General features: G+C 42.7%; 1 protein-coding gene across 5 annotated transcripts in view; it reads right to left on the bottom strand.

The window, feature by feature from the left end:
* Positions 1-938: 938 nt before the first annotated feature.
* The window catches only part of Tsen15 (tRNA splicing endonuclease subunit 15), a 20,645-nt gene continuing 6,817 nt past the window's right edge, over positions 939-14,766 (bottom strand). The window contains exons 4-6 of one of the 5 annotated variants that reach the window (XR_007590597.1): positions 5,136-5,247; positions 2,657-2,739; positions 1,916-2,059 (exon numbers count right to left, since the gene is read on the bottom strand). Coding sequence is in view for 3 of the 5 variants with exons in the window: in XM_050135377.1 (XP_049991334.1) it covers positions 1,481-1,501; positions 1,915-2,059 (166 nt within the window). In the remaining 2 variants the exon portion in view is untranslated. The other 4 variants (XR_007590596.1, XM_050135377.1, XM_050135379.1 and 1 more) reach the window with 4 other exon arrangements.

Here is a 14,766-nt window from a genome sequence, read left to right as displayed (position 1 = left end):
AGCCACAGGGAACATTCAGAAATTGAGTCAACTCCCCAAGTGGTACAGTGAAACTGAGGGCTGGCCTTGGACTTAAAAAGCCTTGTTGGTCTTGTTACCCAGCTCCGACTCACTAATCTGACACTTGTTAAACTTCACATTTCCATGTCAAAATGTAGATCATTTTCTCTAGCACCGTGATGAAAGAATTCTTTACATGCAATCCATGTCGACCCAGCAGGAACTAAGGTGAGAACTCACACCTTAAGGTTCTGGAAGAGCCATACTAGAGTCACAGAGTCACCTTTTTCAAGACTGCAGGGGCAGCAAAGGGATCTGACACTGAACGTCTTTCATCAACGGAAGTGAAATCAGGAACGGGCAAGGGAGTGCAGATCAACTATAGACCAAGAGTCCCTGTTACACTGTCATACTTCTGCCTTCTGTCGTCCTCTCTGTCCCTGCCACTGTTGCTTCCTGGTCAGCCACAAGATCAGGTGCAGAGGGGACAAGGCTTACATTACACAAGACAGAAGCCCCTCCTGCTGTACCTCCTGCTGGATTTGAAAAAGCAACCAGCCATGCTGGAATAGCCCATTTTGATAAGGAGCTGAACATGGCCTCCACTATACAGAGTATCACAAGGCGTGGGCAGCTGTGGACATCCAACTGAGGGAGGAGGCGCATCTCAGTGACACTCAGCTAGGACTGCAGCCAACAAACCCAAGCCCAATTCACTGACCCATAAAATAATGCTAAGCCAGGCAGTGTTGAGACACACCTTTAATCTGAGCATTTGGAAGGAGGAGGCAGGTGGATCTCTGTGAGTTAGAGGCCACCCTGGTGTACAGAGCAAGTTCCAGGACAGCCAGGACTACACGGAGAACCCTGTCTCAAAAGTAAAATAAATATGCTGTTACAAGATGCTCACTTTACCATGCAATGGTGGATGACTACTATAGGTCTCGAGCTTTTTTTTATTTTAAAACATTTTATTATAAAAGTAATACAAATAACAAATGAAACGTTGAGAGAAGACAAAGTTATCCATTCACTGCCCTGCCATCTTACTAGGATCACAACTGGTAACTTGATTGTCTACTCTTATACCTTGGTGTGTCATCTGCATCCACAACTATGTTCTAATGCTCTTGTGTCAATTTTTTCATTGTAGCATTTTCTCATGTACTATTCATGGATACCCGTCCACTGGCTTGAGGTGTGGGATGGTGTAGGCATTTGCAGGTTCCCACACTCTAAACATATCCTTGTATAAACCTGCATATAACTGCAATGTCTCTGGTAAAGTTCTAGGCTAACTACCCTATATTTGCAAGCAATATAGATTTTTCCACTTGAGAAGGTTTTATGCTGAAAGAAAGCTTATAGGTCGGGACAAGCTAAGCCAAGCCTGACTACCTCTGAGACAAAAGAAGAAAACAGGCCAATGCCCTCAAATCCAATCTTTCACGAATGAAATCAGCATCAAGACGGACAGATGTCATCTTCTGAGAGAAATATTCTGTAACGCAAAGGAAGAGGATCAGAATGCAGCTAGCAGAGAGCACATGCGAGAGCAAAACCAGACGGATATACAATAACTATCCCAATCAGGCTGACAAACGGAGAGGACGCATGTGCCAACTATGTATTAAAATGTTACCAACGTGGGGCTCTGATTAAAACTGTCACTGGCCTTTGCATGTCACCTCGGTTACTTGCTTAGATGCATGAGTTCACAGACGCTATGGAGAAATAAATTCTCCAGAGGACAGGAGAATCAAATTATTTTTTCTAAAATAGCTAGGAACGCACTGCTTTGCATAAGACAGGGGCAGTTTTCTGAGGGATAAAAACAGCCGTTTTTCCCTTGAAGTGGAAGCCGAGTGGCCATTTCTCCTCCACCAGTTTCCTGTCAGCTACTTCAAAACTGACCTGAGGGTCTGGCAGCATAAATCCATCTGTAAGCTTGTAATAGACTATTGTGGAATCCGACTCCACAATGGCCAAAGTAAAAGACATGGGCAGTTCTGGATCACCTTGCAGTAGTTTTCTAGATGCCTTCAAGATTTCCCTTATCCTGAAAATGAAGACAAAGTATGTTTGAGACTCACAGCCACCCAGTTAACGATAGATCACACAGTATAAATTCTTGAGGGGAAAGTAGGATACTGCAATTGATACTGCTGAGGCAATGTCTGAGCTCAAATATAAACATCTGAGGCTGTCTTCTCACATAGAACGCCCTAAGAAAGACTTACTCACTCAGATGAACTGTATCTGGAACCCACAAAATACAACGGTAGGAATGGTCTGTGCATCTAACTGGCTAAGGACTATAGATGCTAATTTTTCAGTTTCCCAACTTGAAAACTTGGTGGAACAAAGTGATGCTGGGGTCTACTATTTTAAATAGCTTGTAGGCTGCTGTCATGGACACACCTGTACTTATAGCCTGGGAGGCAGAGGGAGGAGGGCACAGAAAATTAGAGACAAGCCTGGGTTACATAGAGTTTTAGGCCAGCTGGGGCTTACACAGTGAGTCCCTGTCTCAAAATCCCTTAACTATAATGACCAGACTGTAATAAATATGTCCCCTTGTTTCCACATTCCATCTACAGCTACTACCATTGAATATGTCACTCCCCATTGGTCACTCTTTGGCCCAACTATTCACCTTCTGCCATGAGGTTCTTCCAGTTTTTATTAACTTGGGGCAGGCAAGGGGACACATCAATAAAGACAGGCTGCAGGGGGCATCTTTCCGTATGTGGACATTTCAAATATTTCTGGTTAGTCTTTCTACATATCAGAATTATTAGACTTAAGTAGCAACAGTCCTACTATTTTCGTTACATAATTTGACAATGAAAATCTAAGAGAAAAATAGAAAAAAACATTTAAAATTTTAGTTTGCTTGTCCTGGAAGATAATCCATCAGATCTAACTCCAGGCCTTCAAAATACTGTTACTAACTACAAGCTAAAACTCCTTATTACCTACTCAAGAAAGGCTGTCATCAAAAATTTGGTAAAAATGTAACATCCCCAAACACTTTCTAAAACAAGTAAATAAAAATAAAAAAGATTAGCTAGTTTATCATAAAGCAAATCAATTTCCAGTGGTTAAGAGCAGTTTCCAGATACTGGAGGCTGGAAGGTTTATTAGCATACTGACTTCTACACAGAATACACAAACGGTCCATGATTCTAAGTTCATGTCTGGTCAACATATTTGAGATTATACAACTGTAAAAGTCACCTACCGATTTTTTCCATTTAAATTATTTAATAACCTGATGGGGAAACCTTGTTAGCCAATTATCTTTTAAGATCCAAGTTAAGGCGTGGCTTTCTCAGACCGGGAGTAAAACAGGTAAACAGCCCAGGTATTCCTCTCTGTGATTCCTGTAGGGCACAGCTGAGTTTAGACTTTTCGTTCCTGTTTCATGAGTTTTCCCCTTATAATAAATAAAAATATAATTGTTTTATCCTGTTGCTAGCATGGTTATTTCCTGAATCGAGCTAATTTCTACAATAACCCTGTCCTTTAAGTTTTTTTTTTTTCTTCAAGTTAACAGGAGAACATACCACAGTCTTTTACATTAACATTCTCAAGATTTCTGCCATTTGTTTCTAAACATTATTCTTTGGTATCATTTCCTTGCTTAAAAACTAACTTACTCTCCCCTACACTTTTTGTTTAAATTGTTACACATACTGCTCTTTAAAATTATTCATTTTATCTTATGCGTGTAAGTGTACCCTATGTCTGTTCACCATATGTGTGCAATGCCCACAGAGGCCAGAAGAGGGTGCTGGATCATCTGGAACTACTGTTACTGCTGGCTAGCTGCCATGTGGGTGCTTGGAATCAACCTGGTCTTCTGTGAAAGCAACACTGCCCTTAGTCACTGTGCCATCTCTCTAGCCCCTCATCCTGTTTCTTACTATGCTATAAAGTTGGTGAATTAATGTTTACAGGAGTACAAAAGGAATTCAATTAAGATGATCTTTCCAACAAACAGTGCTCTAGATCGAAGACAGTGAACTCCTAAGTCCACATTAGATTATTTAAAGCTGAAATAAAGTCATGTAAGGGTCATGTAGCCACAGAGTGTAAGTACTGTTAACTGCCAGCTTTCCTACTTATGGAAAACATGTGGTATTCACACTTGCCTCCATAGTTATTGCTAAAGTACATATTAACATTAATCTAAACTACACAGGTATGCTGGCTATCATAGGAACTATTCACTTTTTAAAGTAGCCTGAATCCAAGACCCTGACTTAGCTCTTAAAGGGATTCTACTTCTGTTGAATTGCATGACCGTGAGTCAGGGTCCAGAGAGATTCTCGTGAAGTCTCAGTGAGGACTTCGCTATTCTGCTCTATGGAAAGGGGCCATGCAATAAAAACCATCAATGGATTGAAAGTCTTTAGTGTAACTACTTTCCTTCTTAAATGAATATCTTGCATATCACCATAGAACCTTCATCTGGCGATGGATGGAGATAGAGACAGAGACCCACATTGGAGCACTGGACTGAGCTCCCAAGGTCCAAATGGGGAGCAGAAGGAGGGAGAACATGAGCAAGGAAGTCAGGACCATGAGGGGTGCGTCCACCCACTGAGACGGTGGGACTGATCTAATGGGAGATCACCAAGGCCAGTTGGACTGGGACTGATGGAGCATGTGATCAAACCAGACTCTCCGAATGTGGCCGATGGTGGAGGCTGATGGAGAAGCTGAGGACAATGGCGCTGGGTTTTGATTCTACTTCACGGACGGGCTTTGTGGGAGCCTAGTCTGTTTGGATGCTCACCTTCCTGGACCTGGGGTGAGTAGGGAGGACCTTGGACTTTCCATAGGGTAGGGAACCCTGACTGATCCTTGGACTGGAGAGGGGAGGGAAGTGGGAGGAGGGGAGGAGGTGGAAATTTTCAATAAAAAATAAATAAATTTCAAAAAAAAAAGAGTGACAAACCTGTACCTAAGTTGATAGCTATAGAAAAAGATAACATTTACAAGTTCTCTACTTTGAGTTAATATTTCCTACCAAGATGAGAATAAATAGACTAAGTTAGCTAAATTTTTAGCCATAAACAGTTTTTTATTTTTAATAATAACATATTTTAGGTAGGAGGTAGTAGTACATACCTTTAAGCCCAGCACTCAGGAGGCAGAGGCAGATGAATCTCTATGAGTTCAAGGCCAGTCTGGTTTACAGAGTGAATTCCAGGACAGCCAGGGCTACATAGTGAGATCCTGTCACAATAAATATAAATAAATAAATAAATAAATAAATAAATAAATAAAATTTAACAGAAACTAGAAAAAAGGGAAATGTCTTCATTATTATAAATGGCAGGATCAGAACTGTTTAGCTAATGCAGTTAATAAAAGGTAGTTTTCCCTTTAATATAGAACAGTGCTAAGATTTCTGCTTTTGTTGAGAAAAACTAAGACCAACAGGAGTGGAAGAGCAGTGTTCCTAAGGAAGAAACTACAGTAAGATGACAGTCCTCCTTAAATGGATCCTTGGTTCAACATGGTCACACAAAATCCCCACATGTTTATATAAGCCTCTCGTACCAGTTTAAAGAGCTGTGATGCAGTTATTTCCTAATATAAAGCCTAGGACACGCCTCCAAAACCCTGCAATGGACAAGCTGAACATGAATTTCTCTCAGCATCCTTAACTGCAGAGTGTGATGAGAACAGGACACAGACAAAGAAGAAAAAACCTTGTTAAGACAGCTTTATACAATTTCTTTTCTTGAGGATATGATCCACTGTTTAAACTGAAGATTGGTGTGTGTGTGTGTGTGTGTGTGTGTGTATGCATATGTTCGTGTGAGTGTGTGCATGTTGTGTGTGTGTGTGTGTGCGCGCTTCTCCTAAGGTAAAGTGGTGAGCCATATGGGGATTTATATTTCACACTACAAATGAGGGTAGAAATTTCCACTTCAGTCACCACTGAATCTCAATTGATATTTGTTTTCAGATCTAAACAGCAAAGTATTTTCAGGCTTACCCCAAACACCTAAGGTTAGAGAATTAACTCAGAGCTGTAAAGGAGGTTTTGTTTTCAGAGCTGAGGGAACTTACTGCCCAAATTAAATGGAAGTTCCCATTTCTGAGCTTGTTTATCCCTCTTGGTGGCATGTGTGGGAAAATTACCAGTGCATCTTCACAGCAGACGGACAAAATGCTACCTAGCTGCTACCCGACCACATGTGGGCAAGCTTACAAAGTTCCTTGTTCAAAATCTTGTCTAGTCTATTCTGAACATGTGTTTACTTAGGGCGTCATCTTCCTAGTCAAGACTTTGTTTCTTTTACAGTATACTGTATAAACTCACAAATATATTTAAGCCAACCAACCATGCTACCTTAGTCTAGTTTAAAAAAAAAAACTATGGATAACAAAAGAGACTCTGGAGTTCTACTTTAAAATCACATGTGACTGTTAAGACACACAGAAGGGCAACTTACTTAATCTTCAGTAATGCGAAACCTCATTTGGAAACAGAGAACTCTCCATGTGAGCATGCTCTCTACACTAACAAGGATTTCTCCATGTGGGCATGCTCTCTACACTAACAAGGATTTCTCCATGTGGGCATGCTCTCTACACTAACAAGGATTTATTTTTTTCGACTCAATGAAATCTCAGGGAAAAAATCTCAACTAAGTCCAGTAGAATTTTGCACAGAAAGTTGCTGGCCATGGCCTATTTTGATTGGTAGATTTTAATGACTGTTATTATTTACTTAGAGGTTAGATATGTCTATTTAAATTGCTTATCTGATTTTGATTTAACTTTGGTAAGTGGTATCTATCAAGAAAATTATCCATTTCTTCTAGATTTTCCAATTTTATTGAGTATGGGTTTATAAAGTATAATCATTCTTTGGATTTTCTAGGTATCTGTTGTTATATCCCCCTTTTGTTTCTTATTTTGTTCATTTGGATATTCTCTCTTTGCCTTTTTATTAGTTTAGATAATGGTTTTCCTATTTTTGTTTATTTATTAAAGAACCAACTCTTTCTTTCATTGCAAAAAAAGAATAGGGTATATCAATAATAATCATAGCTGTTGGTTCTCAGTAACAACATTTGATGCTGATGGCAACTTCCCCTTTTCATAATTCTTCACAGATGACTGCTATATGATAAAAAGGGGGTTGATTTTTAATAAATTGATATAACTAATTTGACAACCAGACTAAATCAAGACAAAGTCAAAATTGTTTGGGTAATGTCCCTATATCAAGTTATTTAAACCATTTTCATAAATCTTAAATTTTATTTTTCTCTAATGATCCTAAAAACAGAGCCTGAAATCTTTAGAAATTTGCAGTGAGAACAAGAAGCTGAGAAAAATAATATTTTCAACTAAAACATGTTGAACTAAAATGAACCATGAACTAAAGATCATATTAACTTTTATATACAGGAGCGTCTCCTGCTGCTCTCGCTGTGGCTAAGCAGGGATGGATGTGCTGTAGCCCTGGCTCCCAGAAGGCACCGATTGCTCCATTAGCCTCATCCTGCTATACAGAACGGTACCTCATAATGTGGATCTGGGGCAGCTCAGAAGTCACTTGGAAGCAGAAACAGCAAGAAAGCTGTGTTCTTCCATGGGCTCAGTCCTCAAGAAAAGCTCCAGGGAGAACAGGCCACAGCTTTGGGAATCAGGCCAACACTTCCCAATTTATAAAAACAAAAAAAACAAGGCAGCTAAACTCACAACAGAGCTGCTGAAGAATCAAGTGCCTGTGTGGCTTCTCACCTCACTGGGAAGTCATTTTGGTGAGGGAGAGAGGGAGACAGAGAGAGGTGGGAGCTTACCCTTTTCTTAGGGTAAGGGAAGAAAATGAGTCAATTGAAAAAAGTTGTCAGGACTGGGTTTCATCAGCAAACAGTGGCTCCCACAGAGGTGGCATGAGGACATGTGTCCTGATTACCAAGGGAGCCAAACAGTACAAGTCATTTTATCAGGTACTAGACTTAGGCCTCAAATAAGAGTGGCTGCTGAATAAACTTGTAAAAAAAGCCACGCTTTCAGAAAGGAGTGTTTTTAAAGTACCAAGTCATTATTCAAAAAGACAATGTGGCATTTAAGTATTAAATCCCAGCCAGATGAGGGGGTGCATGTCTACAAGCCCAGTACTCAGGAGATAAGGCAGGAGGACCATCATGTGGCCAGCCTGGGCTACAAAGTGAATACCAGGCTACAGAGCAAGACCTGTCTTGAGAAAAAAAAAAATTAAATCAAATACCCAACAATTAAGTAGAAATGATATAAAGAAACTTGGTTTTTCTTATCGTTTATTTCATAAGACAACACAAGGGGACAGAGGCTGAGGGCACGGTGCATACGGGTGAAAAGAACACAGTGAAAGGTGAGGTGAGCATTGGTGGAACTGTCTCATCGGCCTGGTGACTGTTCTGGGGAGGACACCGCAGTTACAGCGGAAAGAAAGATGGGAACTGGTGAGTCTCTGCAAATTAACAGCAGAGCTCAGACTTTCTCTCTCGCTTAAACTCTTGGAAGGACATATGGTTAACAAATATCCTTATATTTTTTAGTATATTACCTATCAAGTCTCTGCCTCAGGAACCTAGTCAATCTACAAATTAACACTGAGTTCTGTGCACCGACACCAGGCTAGGCACAGGCTAGGCACAGGCTAGGCACAGGCTAGGCACAGGCTAGGCACTGGGGGCAAAGCAATGAACCAAGTGAAGCTCTGCTTCCATAGAACTTACTTGGTAGCGGAGAAACACTGACATAAGTAATCAAACAATACCAAACACACAGTATGTGCACTCAGAAAGTGCAGAAATGATGGCTCAGGCCACAGTGAGGAAGCTGTGGCACAGACGGTAAGAAACTGCCAGATGCATTCTAGGGAAAGAGAGTATTGGTGATCATTTGTCAAATATGAGGGATAGGAGGAAATACGTACATTCCTCTCTCTCCTCCTACACACACACACAGAGCCCACCTCACCCCCGTGTGTGTGAGATTCAGAATGAAAAAAATTGCTATTCCTAACCTGGGGAAATCACAAAAGGAGCAAATGTAGGGTGAATTCGACATTAAGACATCCAATCTTAATCCTAATTAGAGACGTCTTGTAGAACACAGTAGACACGTCAAGTAAAGAGATACATATATGACTTGAAGTTCATAGTGGAGGCTGAAGTGGAATTAGAAGGTATAAACTGGGAGCCATCAGCTGATGGGGGAAGCTTTGTTAACTAACCATCTTTAAGAGGTGGAACTGAGTTAAGGCGTGGCTTCCTGGAGCCCAAGAGAAAAAACTGGGGCATGGACCAGGTGCTCTCTCTCTGTGGTACTCTCGCGACACAGCTGAGCTTGAACTTCCTGTTCCTGTTTCGTGAGTTTTACCCTTATAATAAATAAAAATATAATTGTTTTATCTTTTAGCTGTTATTAGCCTGGTTATTTCCCGTATCGAGCGAATTTCTACAATCAGTATACTGACAACATATAAAACCACGGACCAGCGGAAGCTACTAGGGAGTGAGCGTGAAGAGAAAAAGCGCTGAGTCCCAGAGCTTTCCAACACCTAGAGACCAGAAACTCGGAAAGGTTCCGCAGAAGTGAGGAGGACGCAAAGGAGCACCGCACACCCTCAAGCTCCAAGGATGCTCCTGCACTAACAACCGCCTGCGCCCGCTGTATGGGGGTGGGAATGAGCACCGCCTACCGTTCCCGACGCTGTTTCCTATGGACGGGGTGGCAAACTCCTGCTGTAGCTTTCTCTTACCTCTCAATCCCTTCTCTAATTCCTTTCTCCCTTCAGTGGCACAGGGCTTCTCCTGGAGTATTGCTTCCCAGGATGGTTACTTTGGAGACCTTCTCTCTGTCTCCCCCCTCCCACTACACATCTCTCCCTTGCCCCACCCACATACACATATGAACTCCAACACAAAATACAGAGCACTCTCACTAGCTGTAGGCAGCCGCTGCCTCTGCCATTGCTAATCCCAGTCACAATAAACCCGTCATAACTTTCAGGCTTTCTTCAGCTCGATAATTTGCTTACACGATGACGTCTGCTAGAAACCTCCTTCTCCGGAGCCTCAATGTCTGTGCTTCTTTCAAATAAATGACTTGTGTTCCAGGGGGTGTTCCCAGACTCCCCCTTTCCTCCTAGACCTCTGAAGTCTTCCTCAGTGTCCTTGGCACTGAAGGGACTCCAGCCAGCCCAAGGGTGGCAAACAAGTCATGCCCTTCTCGCCCATTCCTTCTGCCTTGCTAAAAGCTGTTACATTACATTCCTAAAGCTAGCCACCAAGGTCTATTCCCTTATTTGGCCACTTCCTCCTCCTGAGGCTGACTACCTAGATCCAGTTATCAAAGTACTGAAGTCCAGCAATCAAAAGCGCCCCCCTCCTTAGGCCGCCCTAATTAACATGCCCAATTAAAATCAGATACTTCATCCTAATGTAGGGTTTCCCCTTTTACCTTTATAAACCATCATTTTCCTATGTGCCATGTCTGTCTCCTCTCTAGCTAGAGGCAGTCCTTTGTCCCTCCAGGACAAACATCGCTGCCCCCCTGTATCTTGTTCCCTTCCCCTTTTTCCTCATCCTCTATCTCCTGTCTTATTCCCTGCCCTCTGTCCCTGTGGGACAAACAAATCTCATTTTCCTGAGAACTTGGTCTTGGGTGTCCTAAATGATACCAATTCCTTACAGACACATCCCTCAGCACACTCAATCACACTGGGTATCATCGGTCCCTCAGCCCTGGACTCCGAGCATCTAGTAGCAAAGGTCTGTGATACTGTGTTCCCTTGGTCCCAGGCATCCAACAGAAAGGAATAAAAGCATGAGCAATCTGAAATCTTTCTCTCATCTTCTCCCTTAAACATCTTTCCATTTATCCTTTTGATAGCCTATAATTATATTCATACTTATTTATATTCACTGTATGTAATGGTTAAAGTATAATTATATACATTTTTAATATTCTTAACACTTTACTGTAAGAATAGTAAATAATATTTTAATTCTCCCTATACAGCACAGTGTTTTAAAATATCCGCTCTTCTCCCTGCAAATCCATTAATGCAACTGGCATACACATAAATAATTTATCCGTTTCTATTGTGTAGGAGACTGCTGTGATATCTCGCTGGGACAACACTAACAGCTGATAAAGTAGTGTAAGTAATCATGTCTCTTAAAGAAAAATTATCATTGACGGTCCTCAAAGGCTAAGTAGAGAAAAGAACTCTAACAAAGAAAAAAAGGACCAGAATTCAATGCAGGGAGAAAGAAAGTGCATCTTCTGAGAGCACTGTGGCTAACAGGATATGGTATGCCTACGTAAGTTAGGCAGACGAGGAAAACCAAGACTAGGATCCCTAAGTTTGGCTCCAAGAGTCTTCACTGCACAAGAGTCTTCACTGCACAGGAGTCTTCACTGCACAGGAGTCTTCACTGCACAGGAGTCTTCACTGCACAGGAGTCTTCACTGCACAGGAGTCTTCACTGCACAGGAGTCTTCACTGCACAGGAGTCTTCACTGCACAGGAGTCTTCACTGCACAGGAGTCTTCACTGCACAGGAGTCTTCACTGCACAGGAGTCTTCACTGCACAGGAGTCTTCACTGCACAGGAGTCTTCACTGCACAGGAGTCTTCACTGCACAGGAGTCTTCACTGCACAGGAGTCTTCACTGCACAGGAGTCTTCACTGCACAGGAGTCTTCACTGCACAGGAGTCTTCACTGCACAGGAGTCTTCACTGCACAGGAGTCTTCACTGCACAGGAGTCTTCACTGCACAGGAGTCTTCACTGCACAGGAGTCTTCACTGCACAGGAGTCTTCACTGCACAGGAGTCTTCACTGCACAAGAGTCTTCACTGCACAAGAGTCTTCACTGCACAGGAGTCTTCACTGCACAGGAGTCTCACTGCACAAGAGTCTTCACTGCATAAGAGTCTTCACTGCACAGGAGTCTTCACTGCACAGGAGTCTTCACTGCACAGGAGTCTTCACTGCACAGGAGTCTTCACTGCACAGGAGTCTTCACTGCACAGGAGTCTTCACTGCACAGGAGTCTTCACTGCACAGGAGTCTTCACTGCACAGGAGTCTTCACTGCACAGGAGTCTTCACTGCACAGGAGTCTTCACTGCACAGGAGTCTTCACTGCACAGGAGTCTTCACTGCACAGGAGTCTTCACTGCACAGGAGTCTTCACTGCACAGGAGTCTTCACTGCACAGGAGTCTTCACTGCACAGGAGTCTTCACTGCACAGGAGTCTTCACTGCACAGGAGTCTTCACTGCACAGGAGTCTTCACTGCACAGGAGTCTTCACTGCACAGGAGTCTTCACTGCACAGGAGTCTTCACTGCACAAGAGTCTTCACTGCACAAGAGTCTTCACTGCACAAGAGTCTTCACTGCACAAGAGTCTTGCCAAAGGAGCCTCACTGGCCTAAGATGAGCAGGCTTAGGCTTTTGGCTCTCTAGAGGTTACCTGGCAGGCAGTGTTGACATCGCTTCCTAATCTGCAGAGTGACATGAAGAGTCATGCCCAGAAAGAGGACGTCTGACATGATTTTCTCTCACCTGGAGGATGCCACTATTTGTGAGACCGGGAGGCTCCATCTTCACTTGATGGCTAACACTGAGAGTTTTGTAGTTTAGCCAGCTATTGTTAAGGACAAATAAGGACAACTTTACAACATCATGTGAAAAACAGCACTCCATAACTCTGTGGATTTTATGATCATGTAATAAAGGAACTTTTCTCAGATCATTTTAAGCACATATAACTACAGAAAGACTCCGGTGTGCCAGCTACGGTCCAAGTTTCAGCCCTTCTGGTATCTTACTGAAAAACTGAAATTGAAATTGAGAAAAAAATATATAAGGTCTATAAGGAGGAAACAAATCACCAGTAGTCAAAACACTGAAAACAAAACAAACAAAAAACAACCTTTTCTTTCTTCTTTCTGAGCCTTGCTGTAAGGTACTTACAATATTTCTCTTTTCTAGTCACCTGTACCCAACCCTTTCCCAAAGGCCTGAAACACTATAATCATGGCTTCAGTGTGACGAACCTCTGCTCATGATTCTCAGCAAAAACCAGGAGCAAAGTAGCTTTTCTATGGAAGAATGTATACTCTAACAACTGACCATGCTAAAATGCTTAGTTTTACTTTCCACCCAAAGAGAAGCCTTCGTTTTCAATATCGGCATTGAAAATGATAGAACAGGCCTCTAACTTATGCGGGAAGCCCTTGTTGTGTCATCGTTTTTTAAGTGTGTGTGTGTGTGTGTGTGTGTGTGTGTGTGTGCACGCGCCATATGTAGCCCTTTAAAATCGAGTCCCTCCAGAACCTCACTGTTTTGGCTAGGCAGGCTGGCTGGCCAGCAAGCTTTCAAGATCTGCCTGTTCTGCCCCTCAACATTGGAGTGACAGGCATATGGCTGGCTTTTTACACAGGTGCTAGGGTTTGAACTCAGATTCTTAGTCTTATAGAGAAAGCACTCTTACCCACAAAGCTACATGCCCAGTTTCATCTTCAAACCCATCAGCTCTGTGACCTCTGTGCAAATATACGGCCGTTACTTCACAGCATTACTTTGTCTGGGGGAAAGCATTTACCCCCACAGGCCTTTACCAAAGTGTTATGTTGATGCCTTAGAGTCCTCAAATTGATCTAAATAGAAAACAAGCTGAAGCTCCATGCATATGGACACACCATGTCAATGTGTGTCTAAAACTGTGACAAGCTAGTTTACCTACACTCATATAGACCCTCACCCATTCAAGTTCTCATACAACTTTGTAGGATAAAAGGGACAACTGGAGCAGGAAACCAACCAATCACTGAGCACCCTGACTCTGAACCCAGAATCAGTGAAAGAAACACACCCTGGAACTGAGACTTGGGCCAGGGAAAGAAATATAAAGTCAGACCCATCTCTGCCCCTGACCAAATAAACTAACCAATCCCTGAGCAGGGAAAAACTAACCGATTCCTCTTTTCCCTGGGAAAACTCTGCTCCTATGAAGCTCCTATATAAGCCTCTCTGCCTGTTCAGTTAGAGGATACCATTTATCCCCCCATGGCAGAGGCAGCCACTCTCCTGGACTCCTCCTTCCAATAAATCTCTTTCTCAAAAGAGTCTTGGGTGATGACCTTCATTAGCCAGAACAGAATAGAAGAACCTGGCTGTATTGGATGTCCCTTAGAGGACTGAGCTGAAAAACCTTGCTGAGACACTCCCCTAGGGGACCCGAGCAAGACAGAGCAGAACAGAAGAACCTTGCTAGGATGCTCCTTAAGGATCTGAACTGTCCTATTGTGGCTCTACCCCTCCAGAGTTGTCCTATTGTAGCTCTAAGTATATCTTGGCTTCCCGATAAGTCAGGATACCTCTGCAACTCTACAACTGCAGCACATTCCCATACACAACTTATAATGGAGTCTGCCTGTCTAGTGCCAGAAACTAAGAAAACAGAGCCACCAGGTCCAAAGTCTGGGAAAATAAGCAGGAAATGCAAGCAAAAGAGTCTAGAAATGCTGAGAAATGTAGCCAGATAAAGTGATATTAAGAACTGACATTAGGAGCCGGGCGATGGTGGTGCACACCTTTAATCCCAGCACTCGGGAGGCAGAGGCAGGTGGATCTCTGTGAGTTCGAGGCCAGCCTGGTCTACAAGAGCTAGTTCCAGGACAGGAACCAAAAAGCTACGGAGAAACCCTGTCTCGAAAATCCAAAA

Source organism: Alexandromys fortis, unplaced genomic scaffold, assembly GCF_014885135.2.
Source record: "Alexandromys fortis isolate MF-2015 unplaced genomic scaffold, M_Fortis_MF-2015_v1.1 scaffold_21, whole genome shotgun sequence".
NCBI classification, from domain to species: domain Eukaryota; kingdom Metazoa; phylum Chordata; class Mammalia; order Rodentia; family Cricetidae; genus Alexandromys; species Alexandromys fortis.
The sequence above is the reverse complement of the archived record's forward strand: the minus strand, read 5'-3'. Positions and strand labels throughout refer to the sequence as shown.